Source organism: Loxodonta africana, chromosome 1, assembly GCF_030014295.1.
Source record: "Loxodonta africana isolate mLoxAfr1 chromosome 1, mLoxAfr1.hap2, whole genome shotgun sequence".
Taxonomy (NCBI): Eukaryota; Metazoa; Chordata; class Mammalia; order Proboscidea; family Elephantidae; genus Loxodonta; species Loxodonta africana.
In genome coordinates this window covers 65,385,277-65,409,019 of record NC_087342.1, presented here as the reverse complement: position 1 = coordinate 65,409,019, position 23,743 = coordinate 65,385,277, and the positions used below count along the sequence as shown (strand labels likewise).

Here is a 23,743-nt window from a genome sequence, read left to right as displayed (position 1 = left end):
TAAACAGTTTCGTAAAGCAAAAAAACTTTCCTTTCCTCACCCCCTTCCACTCGGGCTCTACTGACACAGAAACATATCGGATCAGATCATCTTTGGTGTTAAATCTCTCACTTGCATATAATGGCTTTTGCCTTCTGCTTACAGCCTGGAACCAGAAACAGTTTTTCCCCTTGCAGACATAGAAGCAAAGCTATAGGCATCAGCACAAATGTAATTTTCTAATTCAGATTTTGATCTGTCAGAAAGGATTAAAGCCTCATGCATCCATAAAAAAGGAACTACAAATGATAACAGAACCATGCTCTGCAAGCACCGTGCTTTCCCACCTGCCATTTCACGGGCAGGGCAGAGAGGAAAGCGTCTTTTACTCACCTCTGTTAAACCCGAGACTTCTCCCTTTGCTAATGGTTTGGTGATGGATGGCGTGTAGACTTTGGCGTCTGATACCGGCTGCCCTTTCATAAAATGCTTTCCTGATTCATAAATGTCCACTTTGACCATTTTCCCCATGAATGAGGGGTTCTTTGGCACTAATACCTTAAAAAAAAAATTGAGAAGGCTTATATTAGTTTTTTTTCACAAACGTTTTAGAACAGTTTTAGGTTTACAGAACTATTAAGAAGATAGTACAGAGTTCTTATATATTGCACACTTAGTTCCTTATTATTAACATTGTGCATAAGTGTGGTACATCTGTCATAATTAATGAACCAATACGATACATCATTATTAACTAAGGTCCATACTTTATTCAGATTTCCCTCTTCAGTTTTCCCCTTGTGTCCCTTTTCTGACCTGGGAGTCTGTCTAGGATACTACATGACATTTAGTCATCATTTGGGCTCCTCTTGATTGTGACAATTTGTATTCATTTTTTACTCATATGTTGTGCTTCGTAAGTGTTGGTAGAAAATATTATTTTTAAAAGGTTTAATGGAGAGAATTTTATGTGTCCTGTATAACATCTAAATGCTTTCACTAGGCTGGCTGCAGAAATTGTTATGGTTAGCTGATATAAGCTTGGGGTATAACAAAGCAAAGGGTTGACCCCACCCCCCAGGAGTCTGACATGATAGCATCTAAAAGGGGTTGAGATGAAATAATATGGATGGAAAATAATATGTATTTTGCGTGGCAGAGAAGAAACATCATTCTGTTTCCTTTGCGTTTGTCTCTAGGATTTAAATTTCTGTTCACTCACTCAAAAACAAAACAAAACAAAAAAACAGTTGCTTTCAAGTCAACTCTGACTCATGGAGACCTCATGTGTGTCAGAGGAAAAACATGCCCCATAGGGTTTTCAGTGGTTGATTTTTTGGAAGGAGATCACCAGGCCTTTCTTCCCAGGTGCCTCTGGGTAGATTTAAACTTCCAACCTTTTGGTTAGCAGCCATCATGGGCACCATCCACAGACTCCTCGCTCACTCAAACGAGCTCCCTAAGATGTAAGCTCATGGTGGAGGCCATAAGAACAGCAGTGATCCCCTGGAAATATTGGGTAGGATTTTACAACGTTACATGGTCCAAGTTCTAGGGGCTTCTAAGAGGGCTCTGTCCTCCAGCTACTCAAGGATCTGCGGACCTAGGAGGAAGAGAAGGCATTGCTGGGAGGAGCTACCAGGCTGCAGACACTGCTTTTTCATTGCAGGATGCCTGCTGTCCTAGGGCATGTGGAAGGCAGGCCTGGGAAATCCCCCAGCCATCAGCCAGCCACTTTTGCACATGCCTTTGATATTCTGCGCTTGGCTGCCCCATGCAACGGAGAAAACTGAGACAGCGCTGATGAAAGCCCTCTCCTTTTAATACCTTCCAAACTAGCTGTCAGAGTAGTGGTTTGAGTAGACACTTCAAATAGCAGCCGGCATACTTGTGTGAGGATGTATGTGTGTGTGCGTGCCCGCGTGAGCACATGTTTTTTTGGGGAGAACATTTAAAAGCAACCTTTTCAATATTCTAAACATTGGTGTTTGGGGCTAAATGGCCCCTTAATGAATGGTTGCCATTCATTCCTTTCGTTGTTATAAAATGCATGTATTTGTTACTCCTGGAGGAGCCTGCTTCCATATAGAGCCAGCTCCTCTGAAGGGTACTTTACTTTGGCTAGTTCAGAGGAAACTGTCAGATGGTCTCTTTCCACTAGAGATTACTGATAAAAGTACCTGTTTACCTCAAGCAACTGTTTCCCCTCCTGTGGGACTTACAGGTAGTTTGTATGCATTACATGTCCCTCACACTTCTATTCCAGTGCTCTAGCTCCTAGCCAATCTTTTCAAGCTAAGATCCAAAATAAATAGACCGATTCTAATGCAGCAACACTTTGGATGATACAATCTTCACCTCTGGAACTCATCTTACTTATAAAAAATAATTTCTATGAAATCTTTGATATGCTTAGTTGTAGAGACAAAAAAAAAGTTGGATGAGGGCCAGAAGTTCTGCAGCCAGTTTCTCTGGGAGGCAAAACTGGATCTTGGTCTTTCTGAGTTTGATTTTTATGACCACTGAGTGCACTGCTTCATCAGAATATACGAAGAGGGTCACCTGGGTGGTGAAGTGAATTACTCATGGCAAACAAACCCACTCAAGGAGCTTTCCAGTACCAGGACATGAAAGCGCTTTTAAATCAGTTTTCACAAAATAAAAAATTAACAAAACTCTCTGGAGGAAACTATCCCTGGGAGATTTGGTGCTATTCTGGGGGAAAATCACCCTCCTTGATTTGCTGAATGAAGGGCTCACTGTTTTTCCCCCTCCGGTTTTAATAATTGGAAAAAGCCCAACTGCTTTAAATTGGAGGAAACAGCTAATGAGGCATGCCATTGCCTTTAAAATGAAGGGAAAAAAAGTTCCCTGCTGAGGCAAAAACCCAGATGGCAAGAGAAAGGAGAGGGAAGAGGCAACCAAAATGCAATCAAGCTCCTCCCCAGGGCTGAGCAGAAGGTTGGCCTGGATAGGAAAATGGCTCTCTGGAGTATATTAATGAGATGGAAAATGTGGGGAGACTCAGCTCAAATGTGGAATATAGGAAATCCTACTCAACTGTAGTGTCTACTGGGTATTACACAGGGCATGTTTAGTCTGGACTTTTGTAATGCCCCCCATGTTTCCTGAGGGCCCACTGCCCAGTCTGATATTACTCTGTGTGAAACATAAATGCTGGAGACCTCATCAGCTACTGCTTCCCCAGTTTCTAACATGGGCAGTCTGTTTCTCTTATCCATCCCTTACTTATCTTGCCCACACTTTCCCTAAAAATCTTCCAAAGCTCTAATTCCAATCATGACCTGTAGGAAAAAAATTAACTTCTCATCTGATGAGACAGGATAACAAAAAAAAAGGAAATCCATTTGCCTGGAAGGACCCATGGGAATCTATACCCCATGGGAATCTGTGTATCTCATCTCTTCCTTGGCCCATGCCAGGGTTATGCCTCTGAGGGAGGCACTCTGTTTTCTTCAGTCATGTTTGGATCGCTTTACCACCTGGAGAAGTAGAATCCCAAATGCTGAAATAGAACTCTGGTTACACAGGTGACAAGGCAGCCTGGCTCACACAGGCAGAGAAGCAAGGCTAGTAACTGGGGAGTCCCCAGGGCTGACCTCCAAACTCTCAAAGTGAACTTTGTTTTCATCTCCACACTGGTCTCCAGGACTGTTCACCCAATTTCAGTTGAGTCGCAGGGGTACGCTTTTTTTTGCTCTGTCCCCAGCATTTTGGTTAAGGTAAAAATTAAAAAAAAAAAAAAAGAAAAGTAAGAGTAACAAAACTAAAAACACCAACCTGTCTGAGGGGTGTGACAGCAAGAGGCAATCTCTGCCTTCCACTCTGATGTCTTCCATGTAGGCACCCTTCCTGTCTCATGAGTAGGATCCCCCGTCCCCTACTTTGCCAGGTTCTGGGAATTTTGGCAGTGCTAATTGTACAGTTTCAAATTCCTCAAGTCCCCATACTAGTCCTGTCAAAGATTAGATGGACTAAAACCACTAAATACACTCATTCCTTGGTGCAGAATATATTGTAGATAATCCACAAAGATAAAACCCCATGTTGGGCTGGCTGGCTTGATGTTATAAAATAGCCTTGATGTTGCAAGATTCTAGAACCTTCTCCCTTTTACTTAAATTGATTTACTTTCAAATCTCTTTCTCATTTTGAAGAAAACCCAAGAATACTGAAGTGTTTCTTACCTGCTCATAGAATCGATTGTGTGCAACATAAAACTTGGAATCAAAAGATACTTCTGTTACTAACACTTGTTGTCTTTCACCAATCTATGGAGAGAGGGGAGAAAACAGGAAAGATCAGAGCAAACATCTAATAATCCAAAATAAATGCCTGCCCAAATAATCTAGAGTAGACTTTAGATTGCGAATTATTTAACAGCTAACCCAAGAATCACTGATTCAAACTGCCCGAAAGACACAAATTATGGGATAATATAAAATTAGTGTAGTATGAAGTCTTATTTTCTTACATAACTGTGAAACAGAACTTGATCTTAGTTCCTTGTTCAACATAAGTAAGATAATTAAGGCTTCAAAGACATACAAAAATCTTCTAAATATCACTTTGTTTCTTGAAACAAAGTCTCAAAGCAAGCCAGAACAAGCTGCTTCTAATCCAAATACACGAAAATATTTTGGCAAAATGAAAGAGTAGTAATAGACATTCATTTGAGCTGTGAGGGACCGAAAATTAAAGAAATGTCTCCAGATACTAGTCATTAAGCTTCTGCACCTAAACATTTCCCATGTTGCATACAATTCCAAAAAGACTAATTATCACAGCTTTTTTATTTCCTTATTATGTATATATTTTTTTCTGCAACTGTCCCTTCTTTGCTAAAACTGTCACTCCCATATTTATTTTTATTTTTTCAAAGAGAAAGACAGCAAAAATATAGGGCTGTTAATTCTCTACAGGATCAAACGACAGTTACCATCTAAGCATGCATTTTTAATAACAAAGATGTGAAATCAGCCAAAGTGTTGGCTACAGAAATGTGGCTATTCCAGAAAACTCTGCCATTTCCAAACTGATTCCACTGTGAAATGCAGCATTTAAAATATCAATTACTTTTTTTTTTAAACAAAGTTGTCAAAATGCCTGATATAAGCAAACCAGCTGTATTGAATGACTGTGCCCAGAACGATTTCTGGCTTTGCTATTTGATAATCCCCCCCCGCCCCCCATTAAAGCACATTGGCAAGATGATTTTTTTAAAGAGAAATTCCTATTCTCATCTGTAGGGACTTGTCACCATGTTCAGGCAGTTACCATTTAGGAAGAATAAACACAGCTGCACTAAACAGACCACCTAACAATGAAAAGGAAAAAAAGTCCAGCAAGAAACCCCCCTCTCAATCATCCGATGCCAATAGCTAAATAACACCACCATTTACCATCTAGTTTACTATCTCATTCAAAATGTAGCCCCCTTCGCCAAAGGTTTTAAGGTCTCTTGAGATGATTCTTATCAAAGACTGATTTCACTCGTAGAAAACCAGTGAAGGTTCCTGGAATATTAATCTCTTAAAAATCAAGTAGCAAAAAGGAAAGTTCTCCAAACTTCTACTTTGAGCTTCAATGGCTCTGTCATTAAAAAAAAAAAAAAAAGACTGGTGAATATTGGGTTCTACTGAAGTGTAGTCTTCTGGCAGAAAACACTGAATGTTTGCACACATTTCACAGTGTGAGTTGCTTATAACCTAGGATAAGTGTCTGTCAATGGTTCTTCAGGAAATCTGCAATTACACTTCATCTAACGTTAAGTTTGCAGGAAATTAACCTAACGACAATATGTGATTGTAGGACAACTAAAAATTTAGGCTGCTTTTTTCTTCTTGTTCAAATTAACGTGAACTGTTGCAGTCATCATTTTGGGGCTGTTCAATTTCATCTGTAGACAACAACGACAGCAATATATACACATACAGTTGCTGTGAGAAAGATTTGCTTGTTTACACAGTAGATGGCAGGGCTTTTGGTCAACCATCAGCAAGCTCTTTGTAGGTGAGTAACTATTATTTGCCACAGGGGCTCAGGAGAACTGCTAAGCTCAGTAACTTACTGTCACCAGATTTGTTCTCTCAGTCATAGTCTTTGTCTCACTGGTGAGGCCCTTAAAGTTCCGAGAGGATACCAAAACAAACAAACAAAAAACCAAATCCGTTGCTGTCGAGTCGATTCCAACTCATAGTGACCCTATAAGACAGAGCAGAACTGCCTCTAAGGGTTTCCAAGGAGTGAATGGTGGATTTGAACTGCCAACCTTTTGGTTAACAGCCGAGCTCTTAATCACTGCAAGGATACTGAGTAAAAATGAGCATAAGGTGGCTAGGGCTTTGATCAAAAGCTGATATAATCCAATCCCATCCCCTAAATACACACACACACAGAAAACACATAATAAATGCTTTCCTCGATGTTTTTTTAAAATAAATGTCAGGTTAAAGTGAATATCAAATACAGTATTTAAGAGAATCAACTATTTCAAATAATAACCTTAAAACCAACAGTGAGGTTAATGAAGAGGAGAGTACAGGTGGAACTCCGGGAGAGGCAACTTGGCATTGGTGACAATAAAAGAACCTATGAGCTAAGTGTTCACATACAAGCTTCAAAGCTCTTTTTTTAAATGAGCTACCTCCCCCTATACTTCCCAACTGCCTTATCCTCCACCCCACATGATAACCCACTGTGGTTAAAGACCCTTGTATAACAAGATTTAGGGTAGTCATGCTGATTTGCCATATCCTAATTTAAGAAAGCCTCTGGGGGCAGTGGTAGAATGCCTGCCTTCCATGCAGGATACCGGGGTTGATTGCCGGCCAATGCGCCTCATGTACAGCCACCACCGTCTGTCAGTGGAGGTTTGTGTCTTGCTACAATGCTGAACAGGTTTCAGTGGAGCTTCTAGATTAAGATGGACTAGAAAAAAGGTCTGGTGATCTCTTCTGAAAATGAGCCAATGAAAACCTTATGGACCACAATAGTTCAAAGAAGATGGCGCAGGACCAGATCATGTTTTGTTCCGTTGTGCATGGGGTAGCCTTGAGTTGGGAACTGACCAGAGGACAACTAACAACAACAACAACAACAAGAAAGCCACTGCTATCAGAACAAGGCTTTGAACCAGTTCTTCCTGGTTCAGTCATGGCCAAGGAAGCGAAACTGGAACAGACCTGAATTTTTTAAATTTGGGTGAACCAGAATGATAACTGGAATGGGAAACCCAAATTATGGGTTGAAGCCCTGCTAAAAACCTAATCTCCCTCATAGAAAACAAAGGCAGCTTACGCACTGCATAGCAACCAAATCTCTTGCTTGTCAGATTTTGAGCAGAGTTGGAAACAGCAGTGACCTGCTCAAAGATGGCAGCCAACTGTGCCATTTTGAATGTGTGTCGCTCTTCATAATCCTGCCAATAATCTAATCAAGGTCCTGAAAGGGCTCACTACGCCTCTTCCGCGTCTCCCATTCCAGAGCTTTGACCCATTTTCCCATTTGGTTATCATTCTGGCTACACAAATTGTAAAAATTCGGGTCTGTTCTGGTTTCGTTTCATCGGCCGTGACTGAACTGTTTCGAACCAGTTCAAAGCCCTGTATCAGAGCTAGGGTGATGGAGAGTATGTTGTGTCTCATCTGATATTCTGCTAGATCTATACTCATCTCACATTTGAATTTTCTGCTGAGAAGCAGACTTCTACAGCTACCTCTACACCACTGATAGAACCTTGCCTAACCGCTAGAGCCACTGACAGGAATGCATGGGTAGATCACTGGTGTAAGAGAGTTCTTTTGAGAAGAAGTAACAGAATGGCTGCTTGTGTAATTTCAGAAATAAACAAAGTACTAAAAATATGTAAGAAATTGAACAAAATGGTTTTCATAAAATTTCTGTGACTTGTAGTAAATATAGCTGAGCAGTAGAGATGATTAAGTTGCAAGTGGAATTGTAAATCCAAAGAATGGTCTAGCAGGTAGCTTCAGGATAACTGATATCAGAAACAGAGGGGAAAGTGATTTGGAGGAAGAAGAAATGGTTAGAAGCTACAGAACATGGCCCTAGAAGAACTTAAGGGAAAGGAGTCTGAAAAAGGGTTCAGAAACAGAGTGGTACCAGGCAGGTATCAGATAGAGCCTGGCCAGCTAAGAGCTCTTAGACGATCTTTTTGAGATAGACATTTCAGTGGTGGAGTGATAGGAAGAATGACTAAGAGAGGAGGAAAACAAGACATTTCTTGGGCAAATCTGACTAGGAAGAGAAGGTACAGGGAAAGAGGATACAAAAGATGAGATTTGACTATGTTTTCGAGGCTTCATTTTCCTCATGGGAAAAATGGGAGTACTGGCAGAAGTGGGATGGAGGTGGGGTGAGGAGACTTGGGCTGAAGAGGGGGTGGATTATAATGCTTAAGCAACCTTCGGTTTCAAAATTCGAAGTCATCATTCATAATAGATAATGTAGGTTGGGGACTGGTGTTCCCATAGGTTTTCATGGGAATCAGATGAAGGAAATAAATACTCTAAATGGAGGCTGTCTCTTTTCTTATAGTAAATGTATACTTAGAGCATTTGCAAATTGTAGCTGTTTTCTTGCTATATTTAAACAAAAACATTGATTTTTAATATCCACCAAAGAAAAATGTACAGTCTCTCAAAAAGCTATCAAATGACCTTAAGTTTCCTTAAAGAAGCCTGTCAAAATTTTCCAACAAAGATCTATTTTTTTTTTTAACAATTCTAAGAAAGATGTCCCTTTTCATTCTGATTTGCTTTATAGGTAGGTATACAACTTACAGTTGGTTAAATAAAGTGTTCCTATAATTTCTGTAATATGCTAGAGTTTAAAATCTTTGGTTGGGAACACAACTTCCTGCTATAGCATTTCTAAAGGAAACTCAGTTGCCATTTACAAAGTTGTGACCTTCAGGACATTTGTCAGGACTGTAACTTGATTCTAACTATCTGAAACAAGCAATAACTTTTACTTTCAAAGCTTATTCCTTTACTTAATCAGCTCTATGGACTTCGGAAGAGGTCTGTCAGCCCTGGTATCTGCTTCAACATGCTAGGCATACTTTGTAATTTATTCATCAAGTGTCAGTGGAGAAGGTGATTTTTCCTAGGAGGTGCAGAACTTCATTTAGCCCACTTTAACCATACTTTCAGTCTGCCTCCGTAAAGATTTACAGTCTTGGGAACCCGACAGGATCACTGAGTCGCAATCAGTTCAACGACAACAAGTTTGGGTTCTGGGTTAGGCATACTTTAAAAAGACACTTTATATAAACTGAACTATAAAAATAGTACTATACAACCATCTCTCCTCCACTTCACAGGTTAGGTGATTTAAGGGAGTGAGAGTGAAGAAAAAGTTCTCACAAGATGCTACATTACTGGTGACCTCGTAAGAACTGTTAGGAAATAGAGCCTCAGCTGTGTAAGGAGTCCCTGAGTAGCAGGAGTGGTTAAGCACTCAACAACTAACCCAAAGGCTGACAGTTCAAACCCACCCAGAGGCACCTCGGAAGACAGGCCTGGCAATCTGCTTCTGAAAGGTCGCAGCCTTGAAAACCCTACGGAGCACAGTTCTGCTCTGACACACATGGGATCACCAGGAGTTGGAATCAACTCGACAGCAACTAACAACAACAATGAAAGAATGAGTGCGGTGCAATTTTCTAGGCCTTGTTGAAAAGCTATGAGAAAAGCTCTTATACCTTTTTACCACAGAGGAAGAAAATAAAAGCAGTATTCCCCCTAGACAGATAAAGCAGGTAAGAACTTGAAGAGGGCTTAGCAAACCCTCTTATTTTCCAGGGAAGAAACCAAGGCCCAGCAAGATGTAGTAATACGCTCAATGGCAAAGAGCTGGAAAGGAAACCTCAACTATTCTTACTCCTTGAAGCCTCTTGTTTAATTGCTTGCTGTAGAAAACTTACAACATCATGGATCTAATTCTGCAGTCTATGACTTTTCCTTGAGCAGAGAAACAGCTGTGGCAAACAAAAAGCAACCTTTTCAGATTCAATTTTTCGGTAGACTTTTCAGCACATTACATAATCAGCTAGCTGTGTTATTCGTGTCCCCCCCATGCTTAAAATTTCCCAAGTGCCTGAAGTTGTGAGAAACATCAGTTCTAACCACATGGCCAGAGAACATACATAAAACACACACTTGCATTAAAAAAGCAGTGGTTTCCAGCAGAATCTGGTTGCTGAACGAATGCTCATTCAAGTATACTCCGTTTTTGTCATAAAACAAATGATATTCTGCGTGGCTATATAAGGATTTAGGGCTCTTTGGGGGGGGTTATATAAGGATTTAAAGAGAGAAATGAAAAAGAATTGTTTGAAGAGAGGCAGGCATTACCCAAATTAAACAAACGCATTAGGGTATTTGGGCTAAGACCTTTCACCCAATAAGAAATGTTACTTGTATACGTTCTCTTTGGACTAGAAGAAGCAAATGGTTTTTCTTAAATTTATACACGACTTTAAATACAAACTTTATGTAAAGTTGACTTTTCTCTTGACTAATTTTTTTCCCCCTCATTCTTGTCTTACTCAAACAGAAAACCTGAGATGTAGCTTTGGAAAATAATTTCAATTTCTACTCTGAAGGGTTAGGTAAGAGAGATTTCAATATTTTAATATAACTTCTCAGAGGATAAAAAAAATCCACAAAAGGATAGATACACATTTGAGGACCTGTGTAAGATAAACATTTATTTCTTGAAAACAGTTATAAGATGGTAGGGAAATTATTTTGCTTCCCTTGAGATGTTTTTTAACAATTTTTCTGTCTACCTTAACAACTGCTTTAGGAAAAGAATGAAGATTAAAATACACATATCAAAGGTTCTCATAATTATTTATATCATGTTCCTAATAAACTTGAATTTTATCTCTGTTTATTCTACAAAACATTCTGACATGCTACTTCTGCAGCTAAGCTTTTTTTTGTAGATAATAAAACACAATTTTTCTACCTGCCTGGTTTCTGAATGTATGACTCTGGGAAATGTCAAACATCTTTCTTTAGCTCCAGTCAAATCAGTTTTTTTTTTTTTTCCCCTTTCTCCTAAGCTGCCTGGAACATGTTAAACACAAGGCTGTGACCTTAAACTCTGAAATAATATTTCTAGTGTCTGTGCAAAAGCCTGCCCTCACATACACCTTTAGACTAATTACTGCACTGTAATGTCGCCAGTGAACCGCTGTAATTACACTTGGAGAAAAGTATGGTCTTGTTCTTTCCTAGCTAATGAAAATGATAACCTTTCCATTTTGATTCATCATGCACAACAGGCAGAGCATGTGATGCTGGGTCTCCAGGGTACGCGGTAATTTGCCTGACTGTTTATGCACACTTCTGCTTTTCTAGCCCTACAGAAGCTGGAATTAAAGAACGAGGCACACTTATGCTAAAAACAGTTAACAGTAACAATAGCAGTAGCATTACAATTTAATACCATCCTTACTCCACAATGCCATTCTGCAGTGAAACAGGGCCATGACACAGGGATGTGTGTCAAAAATGGTGAGAGCATCGAAAACAAGTAATGAGCCTCTAAGTCCATCGTATTAAAAATGTTAGCTATCAGTTTACGGTCTACTTAAGGATACTTGAGAGAAGGTGTCAGACATCTTTTCTCAAAGGGGCTGGACTTGCACCTGACTCTTAAAAATGACGGAAAACACATTCTATTAGATTAAAAACAAAACATTATCCTCTGTGTGAAAAACTAACAGTCTTCAGCTGCACTTATTAATAGTATTAAATGTATCCAATAGGGAAAGAATGTTCCTTTGAACTAGACTATCAGTGCCTATATTTAATATATATTTTTTTATCTATTAATTGCCATGAGTATCTTTGTTGTTGTTGTTGGTAGCTGCTGTGCAATTGGCCCCTAACTCACGGTGACCCCAAGCACAACACAGGAAACACTGTCTGGTCGTGTGCCATCGCCACGAACAGTTGCGGATTAGACTCACCTACTCCTCACTTACCGACTATCTCATTATTCGACATTCTGCATCTATGACAACAGTGAAAAAAATCTACTATCAGAAATATTTTACACATTCCTGATGTATGTCTGGCAGTAACAGAAGCCAAGGTGTGAGGCAAGAGTAATGCTGGCTGTGATGGTTAAGGTTATGTGTCAACTTGGCTGAGCCATGATTCTCAGTAATTTGGTAGTTAGGTAATGATGTAATCTGGCAGTTATATGATGATGTAGTTATCCTCCATTTTCACATAATGTCCATTTTCTGTTAACGATTTGGTCTTTGGAACCTAACCATGTCAATAAGTGAAGAGTGGGTGTATTGTGATTCCTGGGTTTTCACTGATTGATTTTTGAAATAGATCGTCAAGCCTTTCTTCCTACACGTTAGTCTGGAAGCTCTGTCAAAACCTGCTCGGTATCATAGCAATGTGGGAGGCTCCTCTGATAGCTGGATGGTAGCTACATATGAGGTACGATGGTTGGTCATGGAACCTTGGTCTTCCTCATGGAGGCAAGAACTCTACCACTGAGCCACCACTGCCCACATATGAGTATCTTAGCAGCTCTATTGTTCCTTCCTCACATTTCAGAAATAAACACTAAGAAACACTACAAAACAATTTGGCTTTTCAAAAGTACTTTATCCCAAAGCAATGATGCAAGATACTAAGACCAGACCTATGGTGGTTCTGTTGAATCAAATCAGACTATGAAATTTCTTCTAACAACAGCTCCCTTGTGCTTTTCTCTTCTGTTGCTAGCCGGTTTTCTTCTAATGTGTCCCCTCCAGTAAGATAAAGACAACTCAAGGCAGTCTTTCCCTGCTGGAGGCAAAATCCCATTCTGAATAACGAAGTTATTTTCACCAACGATGCTTTATTGATCTGGTTAAATAATTCTCTACAACAAATAGTTACATGACAAATGCTGCCTTGATCACTTTCCAGTATCAGGGATCTATACCTGAGTGCTGACTACATTTCCAATTAGAAATATGCTGAGCTGGAGGGAAGGCAAGGTGTTAGTGTTTATGTAATCTAGTAACCTGCAGTTATTACTTGCTACTCCCCTCACACCTTCTTTACTCAAAGCCCTCATTCCAAAAGCACTGAGCAGTGAGAGCCAGGTACCTCAGTCTCCTACAATACAGCAAAAACTACACAATTCAAAGAAAGATTCAGATATTTGGAGGAAAAAAAGGGGTGGGTGTGGTAATGCAGGGCACCTTCCAATTTTCTTTGTGGTATAGTAAGACTTCTTTTCAAGTATTAAATCACATCTGAGAAGATGGATAAATTCTAGCTTATTTGGCCTCTAAATGTTTTTTTTTTTTTTTTTTTTCTGAATCATGAATTTACAGGTGGGGTGGGTGGAAGGGGAGGAATTAATAAGATCATGTAGTCTAAACTCTTCATTTCATAGATGAGAAAACCAAGGCCTCTAAGAGATTAAGTTCCTTGGTCAAGATCAATCATACAGTTTGTAATGTTTAACCCATAATATTAAAAATGGATTTTCTCCTGATCAACCTTTTTTAGGCAAGTGGTAAATTACTGAATTAATCTAAAACTGCACTGTCCAGTACAGTGGCCCTAGCCACTTGAAATGTGGTAAATTAGAATTGAGCTGTGGTGTAAAACACACACCAATGTAAAATACACACCAGGTTTTGAAAACCTAGTATGAATAAGAGAATGTAAAATACTTCATTAATTTTATATTGATTACATGTTGAAATGATAATACTTTTGATACACTGGCTTATATAAAATATTAAAATTAATTTCACCTTTTTCTTTTTACTCTTTTAATGTGGCTACTAGAAAATTTAAAATAATACCTGTGGTTCATTTTCTGTTTCTATTGGATAGGGCAGCTCAAAAACATGTTGTTTTTAAGGGTTTAATAGAAATGCCCCACTTCTCTATTTTAGAAACGATTATATTGGTCACTTTTCAAACTTTTTTTTTTTTTTAACTAATCACACTCTTAATTGTGGTGATCAAACAAATGCAATGCTTTAATTTTAGGAAAGAATGTATACATGTAAGTTTTAAAGGCAGGAATTTCAAATTGCTAAATTTCTCTTTTTGACCTTTAAATTAAATTATCCCTGCTTCCACTTTTCTGGTTGACCACAGCCTCCCCAAAAGCTTAAGGCAAGATCGACTTACTCATTGTTATTAGGGAAATCCAGGCAACCAAGGAGAGGCCATCTAAATTTTCCAATCTGTCATTTCCCACTTCCCACTTTGTGTGGTTGCAAAAGGAACCATACAAACAGCAATGGCGCTGAAGTTTAGGAGGCAGAAATCGATCAAAGTCATTAAAAAAAGAAAAAGCCCAAAACGAATGTCCAAAATATGTACTGCCTTTGGTAAGATATATCTTTTGTTCCCTACCCTGTTACCGAAAAACTCAGCAGAGATGTGAGCAATAAATAACACATGCAGAACACCCTACCATCTTTCAACCATTTGGCAGCCAGGATTGAGGCTGAGGAGGCCGAAAGGATTAAGCAGAAATCAAAGACAGCCAAGCTCTAATGGTGTCTAATTAGCATAACAAAAGACACTGCCACAATCTTTCAGCAGTGGGCAATACAGCTCATTAAAGAAGACTGAATAACAATCATTCTCTCCCCACCCTCCCCCCGCCCCGCCCCCATACTTCTTGGCTTAGGTCCAGGAAACCCTGAGTGCTCAGCTCCAGAGCCTCTGCTTGATGGGCCAGGCATTCAGGCTGAGGGGAAAGGGCCCATTTACCCTATAGTGCACCTGCATCTGAATGCTTTGTTCCGATTTCCTCTCCTGCTGGGTAAATGTAGCATCTTCAAGCACATACAAGTCCTGCCAGGCGGTTTATAGGAATATAGCATTGAGTAGTGTCAATGATGACCTAAAAAAGCGAATACTAGTCCTTCCCCCCATAATGTTTTTATTTAAAGAAAACTGACCTATTTAATGTTTTTTTTCACCTAGTTTGTTTTTCTCCTTTAATATTACTTCACTCTTTTCAGACTTAATGAAGCTAAACCGAAATTCTACCAAATTTTGGTGCAACCAGCTATGTGCACGCCTATAACCACACACACGTACGTACACACATCATGCAATTTAAATGGGGGTAATCTGGTTTAGTCCAAACTTCTCTCCCTGTTTCCTCGAGGATAGAAAACTGAGGAAATACAAGAAATTCAACACAAGTAAGCTGAGGTTGCAGGTGCGCTTGTGGGTAGTTGTTTATACATTTAAACCAAGAATAAGGTTTTTTTTCAACCAAGACAAAAAAAATTCTTCAAGGGTGATTACTGAGGAAGATGAAAACTCCCAGTAATCCTTTGTGGAGTATCAGTACTTCTTCATATTAATCTATTTTTGGGAGAGAACTGAGTGATGAGGGGAGAGAAAGGGGCGCAGTTATTTAATCCAAACAACCTCCAATTCTGAGCTATATTTTTTGATCAGTAACACCTTTCATAAGGGAATCTAGCTATAACGGCTGCTTTGATTTCTTTTTTTAATGGCCTCTCCTGCCAAACACAATATGACAGAGTCTGCTTAAACCTGAACTCTGCCATGTCTGCGAACTGCTCTAGGAAAAAGCTGTTGAGCACAGATGTAGACAGGAACCGCTGCAATCCTTTCCGAGACTAAATAGCGGAAACCTAGCCAATTCACAGTATTAGCAGGGAAACCTACTGAACCTATTTTGTATGTCTGGATTTTCAAACTGCTGCAAAGTTACTGCCTTGCAGGAACTGAGAGGCCTTGAGGATATTCAAATCATTAAACTTATGGACTGGAGACCTGGGGTGAGACATTTCAATGCTGTACATACTCCGCACGTGGCCGGTATAGTTAAAATGAAACTTGGGATATCACTTAAATCCTAAAAGGACCTTCTCTATGTGGTAAACTACTCAGCATTAAAAAGCCGGCTTCTCCCTCCCGTTCCCCAGGTAGAGTGCCTTATTCTACCCTCTCTGCAACTGAATTTCTCCTGTTTAACAGATCACACTGTAACATGGCTTGGTTTTAACTTCTTGCCTGTTTTTACTCTAAAGTTTCGTCTAAAAGTAGTATGAAAATTTAATGCACAATTATGATTACTGTACTGTTTTATATTTTAAAGCTCCTTCACAATCATTTCGTATTTTAATCACCAGCCAGTGATTAGATTTCTTATCACATCCACAGTCCAGTCTACGGCCTTTACCTGACCAAAGGTTTCTGGGTACATTAGTACAATCTCCTCGCCTTTGAAAACAGAACCACGGCCAAGAGGATCAAGAGTTTGAAGAGAACTAATTAGGAAATCATGTGGAATTGTGGTTCAGTGGTAGAATTCTCCCCTTCTGTACTAGAAACCTGAGTTCAATTCCCAGCCAACGCACCCCACGTGTAGCTACCACCAGTCTGTCAGTGGAGGACTGTGTGTTGCTGGGATGCTGAACAGGTTTCAGCGGAGTTGCCAGACTTTCGGAATCGACTCAATGGGACTGGGTTTGGTTTTTGGTTTGGCCAGGCTTTAAGAAGGACCAGGAAGAAAGGTCTGGCAACCTCCTTTAAAAAATCAGCCAATGAAAACCCTATGGTCAGATCTACACTGGCGCAGCGTTCGTTGCTGTGCGTGGGGTCACCATAAGTTGGGAGCTGACTTGAGGGCAGCTAACAAGAAGAAAGCCTCTGCTATCAGAGTGAGGAAGTCCCAGCCTCAGAGAAAAAGGTCGGGGAACTCGAGAAAGGGACAAGGATAAAGATATCCTTCAGGGCTGCTAACAATAACAATTAGAGAATCTGGAAGCCTCTAGCCCTACCTCTGTCACAACTAGTTGTTCAACTCTAAGCAAATCATTTTACTTTTCAGCCTCAGTTTTCTCAGCTGAGAAAAAAGGTGGGGTAGGGTGGGCAGAAGATCAGTAGCCTAAAAGGTAACATATTCTGGGTTTCTACATTAAGAGTGCCATCAAGGACGTAGGATCAGCCCTGACAATGTTCTGCAGTGCCCACCAGGAGCTCATAGTGGAAAGGGAGGCTCTGCTGGGGGTGGCGGCAGCAGTGGTCCCATGGAGATGCCCGGGGCTGGCCACTGGCTGACTGGTTGGCATTGGTCTCATCATCACTGTCCTTCCTTCCTTTCACTTTCAGTGCTGACGCACAGCCTGGGACCTACAATATTTGCCAAGGGCAGGGATGAACGAATGAAAGAGTGAATAGGAGTAACATTTTGGGGATTCAGTTTACCTGTCTAAAAGAAAACAAATAATTATGTGACTTGAGGCTTGAGTTGTATGCAGATTAATAACCTGGCTTTTGGGAGCCAACGGCATACGTAATAGTAAAGAGGGGCTCTAACACTGGGCGCTGGAAAAGTTTGATTATTATTGGCAATAGAGGCAAGAGAACTCCTACTACCTCCAGCAAAGAAACAAAAACCAAACCAGTTGCTGTCGAATCAATTCGACTCATGGCGACCTCATGTGTGCCAGAGTAGAACTGTACTCCATAGGGTTTTCAATGACTGATTTTTTTGGAAATACACACCCAGGCCTTTCTTCTGAGTATTACCTCCAAACTTATTGCTGTCGAGTTGATTCTGACTCATGGTGACCCTATAGGACAGAGTAGAACTGCCCCACAGGTTTTCCAAGGAGCAGCTGGTAGATTTGAACTGCTGACCTTTTGGTTAGCAGCTTAACCACTGCACCACCAGGGATCCTCATAGTGACCAAGAGGACATATACTTAACTACATTCCCCATTTTTTTTTTTTAACTCATCTTCCATTTAATATACGAAGACAGCTCTGTGAGCTGAAACTCCTTCATGGTTTCAACATTCCTACTGGATATCTTTATTCAAGTAGTCAGGAGAAAATTTTAAGTAGAATACTGTCTTGGGGATCTGTCCAGTTGCTGCTTTATAACAGGAATAACTTTTAAAAAGCCACATGGCATGGATATATGAACAATTATTTAGAGTCTAGACTGCTGCTAAGCATGCAAACAGAGTAGAAGGTTGTACAAGGAATCAGATACGGGGCTTAAAGAACACAGGTCAGCATCCCTGATGGACATGCTGCCGTCCATCCTGAGGAGGGAATCTTACTGAGAACAGAGATACTCGTTTCCTCCCGTTTCGAAGCCATGACTCAAAAGGATTTCAGAAAAGTAAGGTAAAGCATACTTAATGGGGAGAAAGGGGAAATTTCTTCCAGTATTGATAAATCTGCAATTCATTTTTCTAGTAGCTACTGGAAAGAAGATGAATTATCCTGCAAATAAATCCGAGCAGCTTCTTGTCACTTCTAAAACGTGATCCCATGCCTGCCTGAAAGAGTTAAGGCTGTATAAATATTTATCATTCTTTTTCAAAAGGATAAGAAAAATTCCCTTTGCATACATGAATTTCAGGTTGCTAAGCAAACGTGAGGATATGGTCAGGGGCCCATCATCTTAATGAGGATATGGTAATGATAACGATTTCTTTCTTTTTTTTTTTACTGTGCTTATATGTGATCAAAACCCAGAGATTTTGATTTTATACTACTAAGGCGTGCACAGACTCAAGAACAGTTAATGCTTCTGGAAGCATATGGATGGGATGACAGGAATACCATCTTAACAGCTGACAGTGGGACCAGGGTGAAAGATTCATTAAAAGTGATAAATAGGATGTGCCTTTCTTAATGTTTTGCAATTGCATATTCAATACAGCAGGCCAGTGACTATGCATTTTAACTGTCTTTATTTTTAAGAGAGCTGCCAAGTTTTAATTACAGATTAAAGTTATTTGCAAATGAGTACCTCTTCATTAACATACCAGAATCATCATAATAAACAATTCTCTGTGACTAAACAGTATATAGGACAGTATGAAGTTGAAGAATAGTATACATGTATGGTACCACTGAAGGGCAAAATATCCTATTTAACTTAAGTAAACTGATTACCTTAAAAAATTTTAAGGGAAATGTATAACGTAGATGAAAATTTTACAAGATTCTAAGCTTTATGACAGTGAGGAATTTTATTTCTTCTACTTGCTGTGGTATTCCTGGTGCCTAGAACAATGCCAGCCTAGAACAGGTTCTCAATAAATTTTTGTTGAATGAATAAATAATGAACCAGTACTAGTTACCCCGAGTCGATTACAACTCATGGCGACTCCGTGTGTGTCAGAGTAGAACTGTGCTCCACAGAGTTTTCAATAGCTGGTTTGCAGAAGTAGATTGCCAGGTATTTCTTCCAAGGCACCTCTGGGTAAACTCCAGCCTCCTACCTTTTAGTTAGCATCTGAGCTCATCAACCATTTGTACCACCCAGGAACATGAATGATGAACCAGCTCTTTTGATAATGATGTTTTTTACTGTTATATTGCTATGCATTGGTACATTTTGAAAACTCACTAAATTGGAATCAAGCTGTCAGTGGGGTTTTTCTCAAAAGATATAATTCTGTCATTTATTTTGAGAGTTCCAGAAGATGAGTATTTTTCTGTTACCACCTCCATAACAAATAGTAGCTATAATAATTAATTTAATTTTCACATGTATTTTTGTTGTTTCCAACTCAAATGAAGAAGCACAGAGAATTTAAATACATGCTCAAGGCTACTGTGCAAGTCAGATACAGCTTGCAGGTGCCAAGTTTCCTAGCCCAGTGTTTTTTGCAGCATGAATTCTGCATCTTCTCTTTGTTACCCTTTGATGTGTTGGGAAGAAAGCACAAAACCAACTCCTTAAGAAAGAAAAAAGAGGTACTGCAATAACCACTAAAAACAGATAATCTTAGAAAAAGATGGGAAATAAGACAGGAATTTCATTATTACTATTTATTAATTGAGAAAAGCAGAAAATAACTAAAATATTTTCTCAAAATACACTCCCAGATTTCTCTGGCTTGTATTCAGCTACAATATACCAAACACAGAACTGCTAATGTCAAAATGCAGACTAAGAAAACTGTCTTAGAAATCAACATATAAGATCTGCGATTAGATCTCTAAATTGACTTTAGCAAGACGAAAACTCATTGGCTTTCGCTATTCAGAGATGAGGAGATCTGGGGAAAACAAAAATCAGAAATATCGAACAGTTTCTTGCTTACCAGATCACAATCAAAGGCCAAAACCACAAAAAGTTCCTCAAAAGATGTCAAAGCTCCTTTTTTAAGGGATATACAAGATAAATAAAATGTAATAAAGCAAATGAGTAGCCTCAAAGACCATTTGCACCTAGGCAAAAAGGTACCAGGGTAAAAGTTTCAAAATTCAAAATGTTAATCCAGTTTCCTTAACCCTCATTTCTGACTGGCTTAGGCAGTCTCCTCTGAGGCTTTCTAGAAATCAGTGAAAGATGAGATAATTAAAACCAGGACCAGACAGCTAACTTCTGCTTCCTTCTAAAACACCGCCAAGGCTACTGGTATATTCCAGTTGATGTATTCTTTGCTATCACAAAGACTAGCAAGTGGTATCACCGATTTCAAGTAACAGTCGTGCTGGGTAGGTGCCTCTGGGTGGACTTGAATCTCTAACCTTTCAGTTAGCAGCTGGGGGTGTTAACCATTTTGCACCACCCAGGGAACTCCTTATAATGGAGAAGCTTGGTGATTTTTCTTTTTAATGTTCTAAATTTCAAAATGACAATATTAGATTACTTGGAGTGAACATGGACAGAGACCTGTACAGCAAATAAAAAATACTGCTCTATGAGCTTGATGGTTAATAGCTTAAAATATTCAATCACAAAAAATTATTTCTGATTTTTAAAAAATACAAGGATATATTATTTTGAATAAATTATTATTTCAAAATTCCTTAGGTTGCTACCAAGTGAGGGGACTAAAACTGCTATGAACTTAATGTTAATTATTAAAATACACTCCACACTTGGCATTACCTAGAAAACACAGCTCCCTGAAAACTACTTGCCCCTAATATGAAAAACCAAAAAAATCCATTGCTGTCAAGTCCATTTCGACTCATAGCAACCCTATTAAAAAAAACAAACAAACAAAAAAACCCTATAGGACAGAGTAAAACTGCCCTATACGGTTTTCAAGGAGTGCCTGGTGGATTCAAATCGCCAATCTTTTGGTTAGCGGCTGTAGCTTTTAACCACTATGGCACCCGGGTTTCCAGCTACCATGAAGGAGCCCCCCAAATCTAGGTGCTTGGCATAGGGGAAGGCTTCTCCCAAAGATGTAGGCCCAACTCCATTTTTGTTGTTTACTGCTCATTCTGAGCTGACTCTCAAAAGTCAGCTAGCCAGAATACCTCAGATAGCCTGTGGGCTCCCCTCCCCTCCCTTCATCTCACAGCATGCTCCCAGGAAGGGTATTTACTCAGGCTGGCCCCCCAAATATCCATAGATTAACAAGATGGTAACTGACTCATTTATGACTAACAAAGCAATGCTTAAGAGAGCTCATAATTGTCTGATTCTGTTAAAGCATGATTTTATAAATATCGATCAATCAGAATTTTTTCCTTGTAAATTCCTAAATTTTCTGTACTCAAGCTCTATGAAAAATTCCTCTTGTTGGAGTACTTTTGTGAATTCTCATGAAGTGCTATCTATCTGGATGGCTGTATTTCTTCAATAAAACTCTTCGCTTTAATTTTTACAGAAACTCCAGTTTGCTGTTTGATATTTCTTGGTGTCAGAATTGTGGAATTCGAAGACATCTTGTCTTCAGCAACTCTGAGAGATGAGGACCTGGAGTTCTGGTGTCAACGTGACCCATTGAGCTTATCCATCTCCACAGACTCTTGGGGATCACTAAGATAAGCCCTCTTGAATTCTGATCTCCACTTTCTTGTGCTAAGCTCTTTGAAACTTACTGAAAGATTCTGGTTTTGTTTTGTCTTGTCTGTGTTCACTCTGGTCTTGCAAAAATTTTTACCAAATTTTGCCTCCACTAGTGGTAGTAGGGGAAACCCTGGTGGTGTGTGGTTAAGAGCTATGGGTGCTAACCAAAATATCGGTGGTTCAAATCCACCAGCACTCCTTGGAAACCCTATGAGGCAGTTCTACTCTGTCCTGTAGGGTTGCTATGAGTTGGAATTGACTTGACGGCAATGGGTTTGGTTTTGGTTTAGTGGTAGTAGGGTGAGGTTCCAGGCAATTTACTGTCCCAGAAGTTTTCAAGTTTGTGTCTGTAGAATCTCAGGCTCCATAAGATTTTGTTGAGTCTGTAAGTGCTAAATTGTGAACAAGCTTGAACTATCTTTGAAAATGGGAAACGCCATATCCAGAGGCAATGTGGAATTCCCTTCTGGGATGCCCGCCTGATATATGGACAAGCATGGCTCTGCAACCTGCTTGTACCTAGCTGCTTGAGTAATCTCACTAAGGATAGCCTGGGTAATATGTGGCCACTTTGGGATTCTTTTTCTGTGCTCTAAATTAGAAAAAAAAAGAAAAAAAAGGCTTCTGAACTAAGCAGAAACAATGGATGCCTATTCTAATTAGTATTGTAAAGCTTCTAGAAGACTTGAAGAGAGTAAAATCACCTCTCTGCAGGATAATGTTTCTTAATTAACTAAACAAAATAAGGAATCGCAATGCCAGATTTCTGTGCCAAATACCCAAGTTGTCCCAGGATCGTTTGCTCCTTTGCCAGCCACCTCTCCTTTGTATCCACCTCTGCCTTCTCTCTCCTCTGATTCTACTGAAGATTCCTTAACACTTTGTCTGAACTTCCTTTTTTCTTTAAAGAAACTGCTGGGAACATAAAGCCTTTTCCTGAAATGCCTTTTAAAAATATATCCCAGTGTGGATATTGAGAATCCTCCCTACATTGCTTTTATCACCTGGATAAGCTAAGAACTACATGAAATTGCTAACGATTTTCCCAAAGTGTGGGAGGATTCTTACAAGATTTCTGAGAAATTTAGAATCCTTATTGAGGCTTACCAGCCTGGACTCCCTCATTTGTATCAACTAGTCTACATGAAAATTGGAACACGGGAGGCCCAACTGTGGTAAGAACACGCTGAATGGAGAAATCCCAAAGACAGTTTAGCTCTAGACTTAAATAGAAGAGCTGCCAACTGTTAGAAGATTCTTAGGCTATCAGTAAAAGATTACTAGAAGCCATTCCAAAGGCTTCTCCCCACAATAATAGACTGGAAAAAAAAATTCAGTCTTGCATACAAAACAAAGACAAAAATATTTATGATTACCAGGACAGATTATTTCAAAGGTTTGCTGAACATTCTGAGTTTGATCCATCATCCCCTGGGGCTACAGAAGCTTTCAATGTGTATTCGTATCTGGCCTCAAACCTGAATGTGCAGCCCTAGTAAAAAGGCATTGACTAGACTGGAAAGCAGCCCCTATTGCCAAGCTTGCCAATTTCGCTCACAAACTTTCTCAGACCTTGGAGACTAAACAAACCTCCAAGGTAAATAATTTAATGGCCTTACAACAATAGCAATCTCCTAACCAGCAAGAAAAATCCAAGCCCTTTGGAGGCACTAAACCCAGAACTTGAAATTTTTGCAAGAAACCCAGGCATTGGAAGAAGGATTGCTATAAGTTAAAGAACAATCAAAAGAAACAGCTTAAGCCAGAGACCCTTCAATGAGATACAGAATGAAGGGGCTCTGGGGACACAACAGGGCTTTTCCTATGGTGGCACTAAACCCACAAGGAGAAACTACCATATATATTAATGGAGAACCTTACAAATTTCTAATTGACACTGGTA

The 23,743-nt window shown here is 39.6% G+C and overlaps 1 protein-coding gene across 3 annotated transcripts in view; it reads right to left on the bottom strand.

Annotated features, from left to right (window-relative positions):
- Positions 1-23,743, bottom strand: part of CDKAL1 (CDK5 regulatory subunit associated protein 1 like 1) — a 764,092-nt gene that overhangs the window by 41,777 nt on the left and 698,572 nt on the right. For all 3 annotated transcript variants that reach the window (XM_064281331.1, XM_010596186.3, XM_023555762.2), the window contains 2 exons: positions 4,188-4,271; positions 373-537 (listed from right to left, as the gene is read on the bottom strand). In XM_064281331.1, the coding sequence (XP_064137401.1) occupies positions 373-537; positions 4,188-4,271 (249 nt within the window). The remainder of the gene's footprint in view (positions 1-372; positions 538-4,187; positions 4,272-23,743) is intronic.